The 12,870-nt window shown below is 58.7% G+C and overlaps 1 protein-coding gene across 1 annotated transcript in view; it reads left to right on the top strand.

Annotated features, from left to right (window-relative positions):
* Positions 1-6,135: 6,135 nt before the first annotated feature.
* Positions 6,136-12,870, top strand: part of Il12rb1 (interleukin 12 receptor subunit beta 1) — an 11,739-nt gene continuing 5,004 nt past the window's right edge. The window contains exons 1-10 of the mRNA XM_048795367.1: positions 6,136-6,280; positions 6,464-6,544; positions 7,496-7,555; positions 8,601-8,718; positions 8,983-9,152; positions 9,555-9,709; positions 10,146-10,179; positions 10,620-10,748; positions 11,104-11,186; positions 11,737-12,111. Coding sequence (XP_048651324.1) covers positions 6,226-6,280; positions 6,464-6,544; positions 7,496-7,555; positions 8,601-8,718; positions 8,983-9,152; positions 9,555-9,709; positions 10,146-10,179; positions 10,620-10,748; positions 11,104-11,186; positions 11,737-12,111 — 1,260 coding nt within the window. The 5' untranslated portion in view covers positions 6,136-6,225. The remainder of the gene's footprint in view (positions 6,281-6,463; positions 6,545-7,495; positions 7,556-8,600; positions 8,719-8,982; positions 9,153-9,554; positions 9,710-10,145; positions 10,180-10,619; positions 10,749-11,103; positions 11,187-11,736; positions 12,112-12,870) is intronic.

Here is a 12,870-nt window from a genome sequence, read left to right as displayed (position 1 = left end):
TATTGGCCAGGCCGGTCAGCTGACGTGGTCTGACCCCACCCCTCCCCGGGAAGCCCATCTGGAAGGGCCCCGCCCCCAGCGGGCGAACGGCCCCGCCCCTCCAGGCCCAGCCCGGCCACAAAGCATCCAAGTGAATATTTTGTAATGAATCCTCCTCGAAGGAAGTGAGCATTATTCATTCCCATTTTTGCAGATAGGAAACTGAGACTCAGAGAGGTTAATCAATGTGCCCAGAGCACACAGCAAGACTGGCACTCGCAAAAGTTAAGACTTCCCCCAAAACTCATCAATAATATTTGGAATTGGGGCTGGGGATGCGGCTCAGTGGGAGAGCGCTCGTCTAGCATGCTTGAGGCGCTGAGTTCGATCCTCAGCACACATAAGAGTAAATAAAGATATTGTGTCCATCTACAACTAAAAACATTTTTAAATAATATTTGGGGATAATTTTTTAAAAATCAAAATGAAAATGTTCGTGATGAACAAAACATCGACATTTTAAAGACAGGTGTTCTGGTACCACCCTGCCACCCCTAGCCAACAAACTGTATACACAGCTAGAAGGCCACTGTGGTCGCCAGCTTCTCTTTTGAGGCTGGCGGCCTTAGTCATGGCTGCCGGAGCACCTGCCTATCTGCCTCAGGAACATCGGCTCTCACAGGCATTTCACGGAAATTCTCCGCTTTGCAGAAGGAGAAACCGAGCCTGGGAGCAACCCCAAGTCCCGAGAGAACCCCTGCAGTCTCTTTCCCTGCCACCACCGTCTCTGCCTCCGCAAGTCCCCTGTTCAAACTGGACACTGGAATATATTTTCTGGCTGTAGGGGATCCTAGGAAGTGTCATTGGGCCCAATGTCTCAAGGGTGCTATAGGATTGCACCAATTTATGGTGGCCTGATGGAGCATATAAAAACACGGGGTGCTGGGAATACTTAGTTTTCTCATTAAAATTGACATAATTGGGCTGGGGTGTGTCCTAGTGGTAGAGCCGGACAGTTCACCCTTTTAAAATGTGCAATGCAGGGATTTTTTGCATATTCATAGAGTTGCACAACCGCCACCACCATCTCATCCAGGCGGCTTCCCCATCCACAGAAGAGGCCCTGTCCTCATTAGCTGAGGCTCCCCATGCTCCTCTTCTCTCCCTGCCCCCCCCCCCTTATTTGTTTTTTTGGTACTGGGGATTGAAACCACGGGCATTAACCACTGAGCCACATCCCCAGCCGTTTTTTTTTTTTATTTAAAGACAGGATCTCTGCTAAGTTGCCGAGGCTGGCTTTGAACTCGAGAGCCTCCTGCCTCAGCCTCCGGAGCTGCTGGGACACCAGTCAGCTGTCTGTTCTGTAAACTGGCAGTTTCTGGACACTTCATCTGAATGCAGTCCTAGACCCTGTGGTCCTCTCCACATGGAAGGTTTCTTCCACTTGGTATCATGTTTTCAAAATTCATCCACATTGTGGTGAATCAGTACTTCATTCCCTTTTATGATCAAATACTATTTTGTGGTGTGGTCGGAGCACATTTTGTTCATCTGCTCATCCCTTGACAGTCATCAGGGTTTTTAAATTTTGGAATAGAGCCGCTGTCTGTGTTCGCCTAGAAGGTTTTGTAAGGATGTCTGTTTCAATCCTCTTGGGCACGTACCTCGCGGTGGACTTTCCGGGGCCATATGTTGATTCTGTGTTTTAAATTTGTGACAAACCGCCAGACTGTTTTCTAAAGCGGCCACCCAGTTAAACTCGAATTTCAACAAACAGTGTATAATTTTTTCAGTATAAATATGTCCCCTGTAATAGCTGGGACATAGTTATGCTAAAACATTGTGTGTTGAAATTCTAGCTCAGCTGGCTGTCCTGTGTCTCACTGAGCAGCCCTGGACAAGTGAAGCGCAGGTTGCAGCTTGCTTACCCCAAGGGACTGGAAGTTCTCGTCCTATAAGGGACAACTGCTCTGATCTGGCTGGTTCTGTCTCCCAGTTCACTTTTAGTTCAAGCAGGACCCCCACTTGACCCCCAGCCTTTTATCCTTTATCAGTCACTGTGATTGGTTCAAGGTGGGCTTGTGACCCACAGGCTCAGCCAATCACGGCCTTTCTTGAGACTTTGCTTGGAATCCTGGGAAAAGAGAGGTTCCCTGGGGCTGGACCTGGGGCTCAGGGGTAGAGCTCACGTGGCATGTGGGAGGCCCTGGGTTTGATTCTCAGCATCGCATATAAATAAATGAGTAAAATAAAGATTCATCAACATCCAAAAAAATATTATTTTAAAAAAGCACACTGCTAAAAGGAGAGAGAGAGAGAGCGTGTGTCCATGAACCAGAGGTTGTTGGGGTGGGCAGTGAATGTGGACCTGCCCAGGGAGTCACCAGAGAGGTCCTAGGTGCCCCGGCTTTATCTGGGGAACTCCTACCCAGGGCTCTCTTCCAAATGACGTCCCAGGAGGTGATAGGGAGTGTTCATTGATTGACTGATTGATTGAATGTGATTTTCCCATTTTTTTAATGTTTATTTTTTATTTAGTTTAGGTGGACACAGTATCTTTATTTTATATTTATATGGTGCTGAGGATCGAACCCAGTGCCTCCCAAGTGCTAGGCAAGCGCTCTACCACTGAGCCACCAACCACCCCAGCCCCGATTTTTCCATTTTGAAGAAGTCCTATGAGTTCTTAAAACCCACTCAAATTCTCTAGGTCCTTCAGAGGGCATTTCTTGAGTGAACAAATACATTTTCCTTGTGGCCTTTCACACATCCATCTCCTGGCCTTCCCTACTGTGGCAGAATGCCTAAGACAATCAACCTAAAGGAGGAGAGGTCTCCTTTGGCTCATGGATTTAGAGATTTCAGTCCTTGGTTGCTGGGCCCCGTGGCTCTGCGCCTTGGCAGCAATTTCCATGGTGGTGGGAGCACATGGCAGGGCCCCTTCTCCTCCTGGTGCCAGGAAGCAAAGAAAAGTGTCAATACCTGGGGTCCCATGATCCCCTTCCAGAGTGTGCCCCCAAACACCTTTCTTCCCGAGGTCCTGGTTCCTAAAGGTCCCAACTGTGCTGTCGGTTGAGAATCAAGGCTTTAACACGTGGGCCCTGGGGACACCCCAGAGCCCAACTAGAGCACCATCAGGACTCTCCTCAAAGCTGGTTGCGGTGGCCACACCTGTCCTCCCCGCAGCTCGGGAGGCTGAGGCAGGAGGATCGCGAGTTCAAAGCCAGCCTCAGAACAGCGAGGCCCTAAGCAACTCAGTGAGACCCTGTCTCTAAGTAAAACACAAACCTCGGTGGTTAAGCGCCTTCTGCTTAATCCTCAGAACTCAAATAGAAAAAGCAAAAATTCTGTTCAAATATTTCCATATGGAACCCCAGGAAGTGTGCTTGTTGAATGGATTTTTTCTGGTAACCTTCTGTGTACTTTCTTCTTTTAATATTTATTGTTTTGTGGTAGTTGTCAATACCTTTATTTTATTTATTTATTTATTTTTATGTGGTGCTGGGGAGGGAACCCAGGGCCTTGGGCATGCGCTCCACCAACTGAGCTCCACCCGGCCCCTTCTGTGTACTCTTTAGGACCTCCTCCAACCCTGCTCTGGAGGCTGAGAAGTCCCCGTTGGTGGCAGGGGCTGTTCCTATGGACGAGGACACCTATAAATGTGGTGGCTAGTGAGCGAGTAGATTTTCTCCTGGCAAACTCCTACTCACCCCTCAACACCCTCTTTAATGCCCCTTAGGGACCTTGGTCTCTTGGCCACAGGGAGGGGACTCCTCCCTCTTGGGCTTAAGGTCACTTTCCCCAGGAAGACGGAGGGGGGTGGGGAGGTTCTGCGGTTCCCCTTGTCATGATTTCCGGCTCCTGTGACCTATTCTTTCCTGCTTCCCCTCCCCCACTCTGTGGGGCGGTTGAAAGTGGGGCGTCCCTGGGACCTTCTCTGGCAGCTGGCAAGGGCCCCTGGGGGGGAGGAGGGGGAGAGGGAGGGGGTTGTGCCCACCTGTGGCACCGGGAAGGTGAGATCGTGAGCTCAGTGGGACCCCGATGAGGGTAGAAATGCCACCTCACATGCGGCTGGGGACCCCTTGCTCACAGCCCCCCACGGCTCCCCCGTGCCCTTGGGCAAGGCAGGCCCCCTGCGACCTCCAGTGTCACCTCCCCACACAGAGCCCCAGACCCTCCGAGACGGGCTACTGTTCCTCAAAGCGTCTCCTCCAGAGGAGGCCTCGGCCCCAGGGCCATCTCCCTTGGAAACCCAGCTCCAAGCCCCCTCCTCGTGGGCGCGGTGGCCCCCGCCTGTCATCCCAGCGGCTCGGGAGGCTGAGGCAGGAGGATTGTGAGGATCAAAGCCAGCCTCAGCAAGAGCGAGGCCCTAAGCAGCTCAGCGAGACCCTGTCTCACAGTAAAATACAAAACAGGGCTGGGGACGTGGCTCAGTGGTCGGGGCCCCTGAGCTCAGTCCTCCTCCTCCAGGAAGCCCTCTCTCCCCAGCGCACAGCACTGGGCTGTCCCCCCCCAGGGGCTGGGGAACCTGCGTCCAGTTCTTTCCCTCCCGCCCTGTCTATCCAGTGGCCGATCTGACTCTGGGATGAGCAAGACATGTTAGCAGGACAGAGGCCACTGGGGGGCACCAGTGACAAGGGCTAGTGTCCCTGGCTGGCGGTGGGCGCCGTCCCCAGGAGCCCTTCCTCCCTCCTCCCTCAGGCCTGGCTCTGCAGGGTGGGGGCACCAGGCCTGGGAGGGCAGCTGCTGGAACCTTCTGTCCTTTACCCAGAGCCTGGGGTGGCCCCACCTGTGCCTCAGGTCCCACCCCTGTGACCCGGGCAGGCGGGGCTCCCGGGGGGCCAGATGGGCTGCGAGGCCCAGGTTGCTGCAGCCCCCTCCATCTGTGTCTCTCGGTCTTATCTCTCCATGTCTCTGGGTCTCTGTCTCTGCCCCTCCCCCCCCTGGCCGGGTCCTGTGGCCAGTGAAGGCTGCTGTGTGTGGGGTCACGGGGTCTCCGTCCCCGTGGTGCCAGGACCAGGACACTGCTTCTTTGTCCCCGAGGCACTGATGTCTCTGGGCCGCCTGACCCCGGCCGGCCCTGCCGCCCCCGGCTCCTCCTCCGGGGGGCGTCCTTGCCAAGGCTGAGCCGCGCCCTGTCGCCGGCCTCGGTCTCCCCAGATGCCCCCGTCCCAGGAAGGGCCCTCCCCCACCTCGGTGCCCTGGGACCCTGGGAACATGTCCCTTCAGGGGAGGTCACACGACCCAAATCCACCCTTTCAAGAAGGATGATGTAGCTGATGTGGAGCTTGCTCTCAGGGGGGCGCAACAGCAGCTCCACGTGGTTCTAGAACATTCCCGTCCCCCAAAGGAGACTGCACACATGAGCCTCACTCCCTGCCCTCAGCCCCCAGCAACGCACCTGCTCCGTGGCCTGGGGACCGCCTGCTCTGGGCACTTCGCAGCGGCAGAGCCACATCCCCAGGAATTTTTATTTGTTTTTTTGTTGTAAGATAGAGTCTTACTGAGTTGCTGAGGCTGGCCTCCAACTTGCCATCCTCCTGCCTCAGCCTCCCGAGCTCCTGGGATGACAGGGGTGCACCATCACGCCGAGCCAAAGATGAAGGACGTACAGTGACCTTTTGGGAGCCGGGACCCAGGGCACCCGGGGCAGGAATCTGGCCGTGGGGAGCGGGTGCTCTGCCGGCCGTGGCGCACAGCGAGTGCCTCACAGCAATTTGTTGGATGAAAGAATTCAAGATGTTGGAGGACTCCGGAGGCTGAGGCAGGAGGATGGCAAGTGGGAGGCCAGCCTGGGCAACTTAGAGACCCTGTCTCAAAATAAAAAATAAAAGGGCCAAGACGGCAGCCCACTGGTGAAGCGCATATTAAAAAGACAAAAAACCTGCCCAAGGACCCTGTGGCCCGGCCAGCCCTGGGGTCTGAGGTGGGGGTCAGAGAGGACTTGGGGACGGGGCTCAGAGCTGCAGGTGACTCTCAGGGCCACCACCCAGGTGTCCAGCTGGGCCGGGGGCTAGCAGGGCAGGGCCCCGAGCCGCAGGGCCCAACGTGCCCCAAGGTGGGTTTCTGCCGGGGTGAGGTCACCGCTGTGACTTCCTGGGTTTCTCTTTCCGTGTGACTGGGACTGTGACGCCTTTTTTTTTTTCTTTTTTAAGGTTCTGCTTCAATGAGTTCCGGGAGGGGACAGTGTGGTGTCCTCCTTGGTGCTGAGAAGCTGCTTAGAACCGGAGGCTCCTCGTGGACCCGATGGGGCGGCCGGTGGCTGTGCTGCGTGTCCTCCTCCTACTGTTGTCCAGCCGGGGTGAGTCACGGCCCCCAGCCGCCACCCGCTGCTCCTGGTTGGGACTGGTGGGTGGAGGCTGCGGCCCCGGGTTCGAGGGTCCTGCCCCGAGTGGGAGGGACCTGGTGATCCTGGCCTCTGGGCTCAGACTCCTCCCGGGCCTTGCTTTTCTCTTTTGTGGACTGGACCCTCCCCACCTCCCAGAGTTCACTGAGGGGACACCCAGGGGAGCGGTGGAGAGCGAGCCCGCGCATGGCAGGCGCGTGGCAGTGTGCACACAGTCATGTACGTATCAGGTGAGGAGGGGTCACTGGGGTGCCTCGGTTTGGACTCTGAGCCCCGCTCTGCTCCTGCTGCTGTGTGACTCTGGGCAGATTCTGTGCCTCTCTGTGCTTTCGTTTCCTCCTCTGTAAACTGGGGATCAGCAGGGTGCAGACTCAGCACTCAAGTTTGAGGTGCTGAATGTGCCCCACGGGGACTTCAGGAGCCAGACGGGAGGCCCCAGGCCCGGGATTCCTTGGGAGTCGCTCACTGGTGGTGGCCCTGGATGGTCAGCCCCAGGGAGGGCGGGGGGGAGGGGGGAGGGTCTGTGTCAGGGTGTGTGGTGGGTGCCAGGCTCCCCCGACTCCGCCCACGGCGGCCCCCGCCCCGACTTGTCCGGTTCTACCTCTGGCGGACAGTGGTGCTCCTGTGCAGCGTGAGGGACGCTGTGGCTGAAGGAGGTCACCTCCAGGCTCACCACAGCCCTGACTGCTGGTGGGACAGGAGCCCCGCTTGGCCCCCCCCACCCTCCTTCCTCCCGACCAGCTTTGCCTCAGGCGCCCCCAACACGTCCCGCCTGCCAGGTTCTGGGTCTCACTGCTCTTTCCTGTTGGGGGGGACCCCCTGGAGGGACCCCAACTGCGTATCTTAGTGTCCACTGTGAAATTTCCACCCAGCCACCAAGGGCTAAGGGGTGGTGGATGATGGAGGAGTGGGCGGAGGGACGAGTGGATGGAGGGGTGAGTGGACAGAATGGCCGGTGCTTGACGGATGAAGGGGGTCCACTAGGACCCCAGACTCAGCATCAACAGACAGTGGTAGATGGATGGGTGGGTTGGCGGGTAGCTAGACAGATACAGGTGGGTGGACGGGGGGTGGATGGACAGTGATGATCACTTGGATGTAGACCCCAAGCCGAGCCCCTGTCCCCAAACAGTGCAAGGCCAGAGGTGTCACCATCTCTTGTTCCTCCAGCTGCCTGCAGAGCCGTCGAGTGCTCAGTTCAGGACCTGCCGGATCCGGACACCAACTCAGGTTCGAGGGCGTGGGTCCTTGAGGACTGCGTGGCGCTGGGCTCCGCCTCTCCCGGCCAGAGCAGCCCCACCTGAGGTCTCGGGGACCCTGACCACCCCCCGCCGGCCCATCCTCACCCTCTCAGCCTGACCTCCCCCCGCCCCCGGCAGGGTGGCAGGACTGGTGTGTGTGTCACCAGGCTGGTTACTGGGTGTCGGGGGTGGTGGTCAGGTGTGCCCGGGTGAGGCTGCGGTGTCCCCAGAGTAGGTGTAAAGGCTCCGGTGCCCAGTGGGCACGCTGTCCATTCCACTGTTGAAGATTATCTGCTCATCTGGCAGTGGTGGCACACTGTGGAGTCCCAGTTCTTCAGGAGGCTGAGGCAGGAGGATCGTGGGAGTCCAGGAGTTTGAGGCCAGTCTGGGCAACAGAGCACGACTCCATCTCAAATTTTTTTTTTTTTTTTTTACTGAGCATCTACTATGTGCAGACCCAATTCCAGATGTAGGGAATAACTTGTCCTCCCAGGACAGCCTCGTGGAGGACAGAGCACAGGTGAACCAGTGCATGGACTGCACAGGATGGCACACACTGGAAAAACAGGCGGCTGAGGGAGGAGGAGGCTGCTGTGGGCCAGCTGGAGGTCCAGGAAGTGACATAAATGAGCAATTGGACTGTTGAGATCTGGGGAAGGAGCAGGAAGGAGCAGGGTGTGGCTCCGTGGTAGAGCATCTGCTTGGCATGTGCGAGCGGCTGGGTCTCATCCATCCCCGCTAATGAAAAAAAGATCTGGGGGAAGGGCTTTCCAGGTAGAGCGCACAGCATGTGCAAAGGCCCTGAGGTGGGAGCAAACCTGGCATGTTGGAGGCCCAGAAAGGAGGCTGGTGGGGTGGGAGAGGTTGAGGTGGGGAGATGGGAAGGACTCAGGGAGGGTGTCGGGAGCCACAGAAGGTTTAGGCAGAAGTGTCTGCTCCAGGACACTGTGACGGAGTTTCATTGCCTGGGAGCGGGTCCCTGTGGGCAAGCTCCACCTCCTGCGGTTCTTCCCAGACCCCGGGGTCTCTTGCAGGCTCTGCCTCGGGGCCCACCGACCTGAGCTGCTACCGGGTGGACAGCGAAAGTGTCTATGAGTGCTCCTGGCGGTACAAGGGTCCCACAGACGGCGTCAGCCACTTCCTGTGGTGCCGGTGAGACTCCACCAAGGTCCCCAAACCCAGACCCATGTTCAGCCCTTGCCCCGCCCCCGTTCCTGCTCTCAGAAGTGAGATTCTGGGGTCCCCCTAAGCCCTCAGTCCTAAGTCGATCCCTAAATAACCCCCGGGCTGAGGGAAGTGGAATTACAGGGGGACAGGAAGGGTGCTAGGAGCTGGTGCACGGGGCCTGCTGCGGCGGCTGCGATGCCCAGGTCCACTAGGACCCCAGACTCGGCACCGGCACTCTCCTCCCTGCAGCCGGCAGGAGGGGTGCTGCTGCTACTTCCCCGCGGGCCGGGACACCAGGCTGCAGTTCTCCGACCAGGACGGGGTGCCTGTGCTCCGGGACGTCACGCTCTGGGTGGAGTCTCGGGCGGGGAACCGGTCGGAGAAGTCGCCCAGCGTTTCCCTGACGCTCTCCACGTGGGGTCAGCACTCTGCTCTCTTCCCATACCCTCTCCACCCTCACAAGCCCCCGGCCTCCATGCCCACACCTGGAGGGGGATCCCAGGGTCACACGATAGATAGTGGCCGCAGTGACATCCAACTCTGGAGCGTGACATGGCCGTCTTCATGGTGCCTTCGCTAAAGTCCCCTCTTGCTGGGCACTTAGGTTGCTTCTCGCTGGCCCCTGTCTCCAAAGGGCACCTGAGGCCGTGTGCCCAGGGGACATGGCCTGTGGGCCCCACGGAGGAGGGGGCGTGGGCAACCCTGGTTCTCACCGGGGGACCCAGTTGATGACCCGGGTCGGGCCAGCCACGGGCAGAGGCAGGACTCACGGAGTCACACACGTGGGGCCATCTCCTCCCGACCTCCACTTCTGCTTCCAGTCCGATACCACCCTCCCCCGGGCGACATCAGGGTGTCCAGCGCCTCTGGGCAGCCGCGGTGGGAGTGGGCCACCCGGCAGGAGAAGGCCGAGGCCCAGCCGGACAGGGCGGAGGTGCAGCTCCGGCACCGCACACCCAGCGGCTTGTGGAAATGGGTGAGTTTCCTCCACGGGTCAAGAGTGGACCCAGCCTCTCTCGGGGACCCTCAAGTTCCCGTGGGTCTCACCATCTCCACAGCCGCGCCCCTTCCTGGCCTCCACCCTGCCCAGGTCAGCCCCCAAGGTCTTTCCGACACCCCCCCCCCCCCCCCNCGTGGCGCACAGCGAGTGCCTCACAGCAATTTGTTGGATGAAAGAATTCAAGATGTTGGAGGACTCCGGAGGCTGAGGCAGGAGGATCACGAGTTCAAAGCCAGCCTCAGCAGCTCCGTGAGACCCTGTCTCTAGATGAAATACAAAACAGGCCTGGGATGCGGCTCCGGGGTCGAGGGCCCCCGGGTTCAATCCCTGGGACCCCCCCTCAATTCCTTTTTAAATAGCTAAAGTTTTCAGCACCGAAGTGTAAAAAGACTGTCACATGGCCTCTCTCTAGGGCGACTGTGGACCTCAGGATGCTTCCGGCCTAGGTGAGAATGACAGTAATAACAGCAGCAGCAAAGGCAGCCGCTGCAAGGAGACATTAATTGAGCACCTACTGTAGGCCTCGCCTTCTGCAAAGGCCTTCGTTGGGTTTTGTGCCGTCGCCCCCTCCCTTAATTGACGTTGGATTATTTCCATCTTGCAAGTAAAAAAACAAAGTGAGGATTGGGGGAGCGCTGAGGAGCCCTTGGCCAAGGTCCCATCCCCAGGGGAGGTGGGGCCAGCTCCCACCTAGGGCAGGGGCTACGTGGACATACCCAGGAACCCAAGGGGACGGGGCCTGGCTCGCTCCTGCCGTCCCCAGAGTCCAGTGCCCGGCTGTGTACACAGCTGGAGCTCCTAAGTGCACGAGAGCTAAGCGACTAGTGCCAAGCCCTGGGTGACCCCGTGGGACTGACCTCTGGCCTGTGTGGCGCCCCTCCCCCAGAGTCCTGCCTGTGTCCCCTGGAGATGGACGAAGCCCGGGAATGCCAGTTTCGGCGGCGGCGGCGGTTGGCATCGGGTGCCCCGGGAGGTCCCTGGAGTAGCTGGGGCAGCTCTGTGTGTGTCCCCCCTGGTGAGAACGCCCAGGGCCACGGTGTAGGGGCATTAGAAATGAGGCAGCAGGGCCAGGGCGGTCACACGCCTGTGATCCCAGAGGTTTGGGAGGCTGAGGCAGGAGGATTGTGAGTTTGAGGCCAGTCTCAGCCGCTTGGTGAGATCCTGCGTGAAATACAAAACACGACACTACACGCCCCGTGTCCCCGTGTCCATCTCTACACTAAAAGACAAGAGAAAGAAGAAACGGGTCGGCGGGTACTAGACATGAGACAGTGGGTGCTAGACACAAGGCAATGTGTATTAGAAATCAGGCAGCGAGGGCTGGGGTCAGTGGTGGGGCGTATGCTCAGCATGTGCTCCCCCCTCCGCAGCCACCCTCCCGCGGCCTGAGCTGAGGCTCTCCGTGGGACCCCTGGGCCCCGACGGGAGGAGGCTACTCACGGTGCTCGGGCAGGTAACGGGACCTCCCTCCGAGGAGCTGTGGGTGGCCGGGGCAGTGGCGGGGACAAGAGGCTGGAGGGGGTGGGCGGGGAGCCTGGGGTTCCAGTGGGAGCCACGGAGCACGTGGGCCGGGAGGACGGCGGTGGGTGGGCCTGGATCTCCACGGCCGCTCTGGTCCGCACAGAGTAGACAGAAACCAGATGGCGGGAGGGGACAGACTTCAGCAGGTCTCTCACGGGCTCAGTTTCTTCCAATTCAAATTCCTTTTCCTAGGAACAATCTCTGGGTCTGAGCTAACCGACTCCAAAGATTTGATTCTTTTTTTCCTGAAATCACAGTGGGTTTTGCCAATCCCCCTGCTCCCCAGATCAGCATGCCCCGGCTCTGATCTCTGATTGCCCATTTCCCAACAGCTCTGCCAGCATTGTGTTTGACTATTTTTTTTTTTTTAAGAAATTTCGGTGCATGTGATTGGCCGCAGTCCTGTCCTCCTGGGCTGTCGTGCTGTCTGCCCCAAGGACAGTGTTCAGGTCCCCACAAGCCATCTCTCGTACCCATGACAGCTACCCCAGGTCAAGCTTCCGGAAGGCTGCCTCGGAGCACCTACAGCCAGGGTGAACCTCTCTGTCCAGCTGCACATGCTGTCCTGCTCCTGCAAGGCCAAGGCCGAGAGGACCCGGCCCCTGCGGAGAAAGCTCAGCCTCTCGGGGGCTGCCTACGACGTGGCTGTCTTCTCCCAGAGTCACTTTGGCCGGAGCTCCAACAAGACCTGGCGCATTCCCGCCAACACCAGCACAGGTGCCTCTCCGTGGGGCAGGGTGGGGCGGCCACCAGAGGACCTGGAGTTGAGCAGCTCTTCTGAGCCCCACTCCACCAGCAGGAGGCCAGGAGGCCAGGAGGCCAGGGAGGCCAGGGAGCGTAACAGGCGCCAAAACCCATGATCAAGCTGGGCCTGGCGGTGCCGCCGGTCATCCCAGTGTCTCGGGAGGCTGAGGCAGGAAGATCACAAGTTCGAGGCCAGCCTCAGCAATTTAGCAAGACCCTGTTTCAAAACACAAAAGGACCGTAGGTCAGTGGTGGGGTGCTCGCCCAGTGCGTGTGAGGCCCTGGGTTCGATCCCCAGCACTGAAAAAAAAAATGTCATCCCCACATCCTTAATCCGGGTGACTCCTTAAATTCCGTGCCCGAGTGCCGTGCCACCCTGGGAAGGTGCAGGTGAGGCCACGAGGCTCATTTTACAGATACGACAACCGAGGCTCAGAGAGGTCCTGTCACTCCCTAGGGCGGCACAGGAGCGTGTGGTCAGCTCTGACCTGATCTGGGTCGCAGCCCTGCTGGTGGACTCGGGTTGATCCACACCCTGTCTGGGCCTCAGTTTTGGCATCCGTCAAATAGGGCCATCATTGTCCCGTCTCCCAGGGAGCTGGCGCACACAGTTGGTGTTCGATAAACGCTGCTTGTCTTCCGCCAAATTAGAAGCAGAGGCCCTTGTTTTAGGAAGTGGGAGAGATGGAGCCAGGGGTCGGGGGTGCGTCCTGCTGCCTCTGAACTTGGCCTTTGTCCCCAGCGGGTCCAGCCAGGCTGGGCGTCTGCTGCAGGGGAGGGAGACAGGGCGGCAGGGGGGCCCCGTCCGGGCGAGGGAAGCCCTTCAAACGCTCCCCTCTGCCCACGTCCAGCCCTCAGCTGCCCACTGAGGG

The sequence above is a fragment of the Marmota marmota genome, unplaced genomic scaffold (assembly GCF_001458135.2).
Source record: "Marmota marmota marmota unplaced genomic scaffold, marMar, whole genome shotgun sequence".
NCBI lineage: Eukaryota > Metazoa > Chordata > Mammalia > Rodentia > Sciuridae > Marmota > Marmota marmota.
The sequence above is the reverse complement of the archived record's forward strand: the minus strand, read 5'-3'. Positions and strand labels throughout refer to the sequence as shown.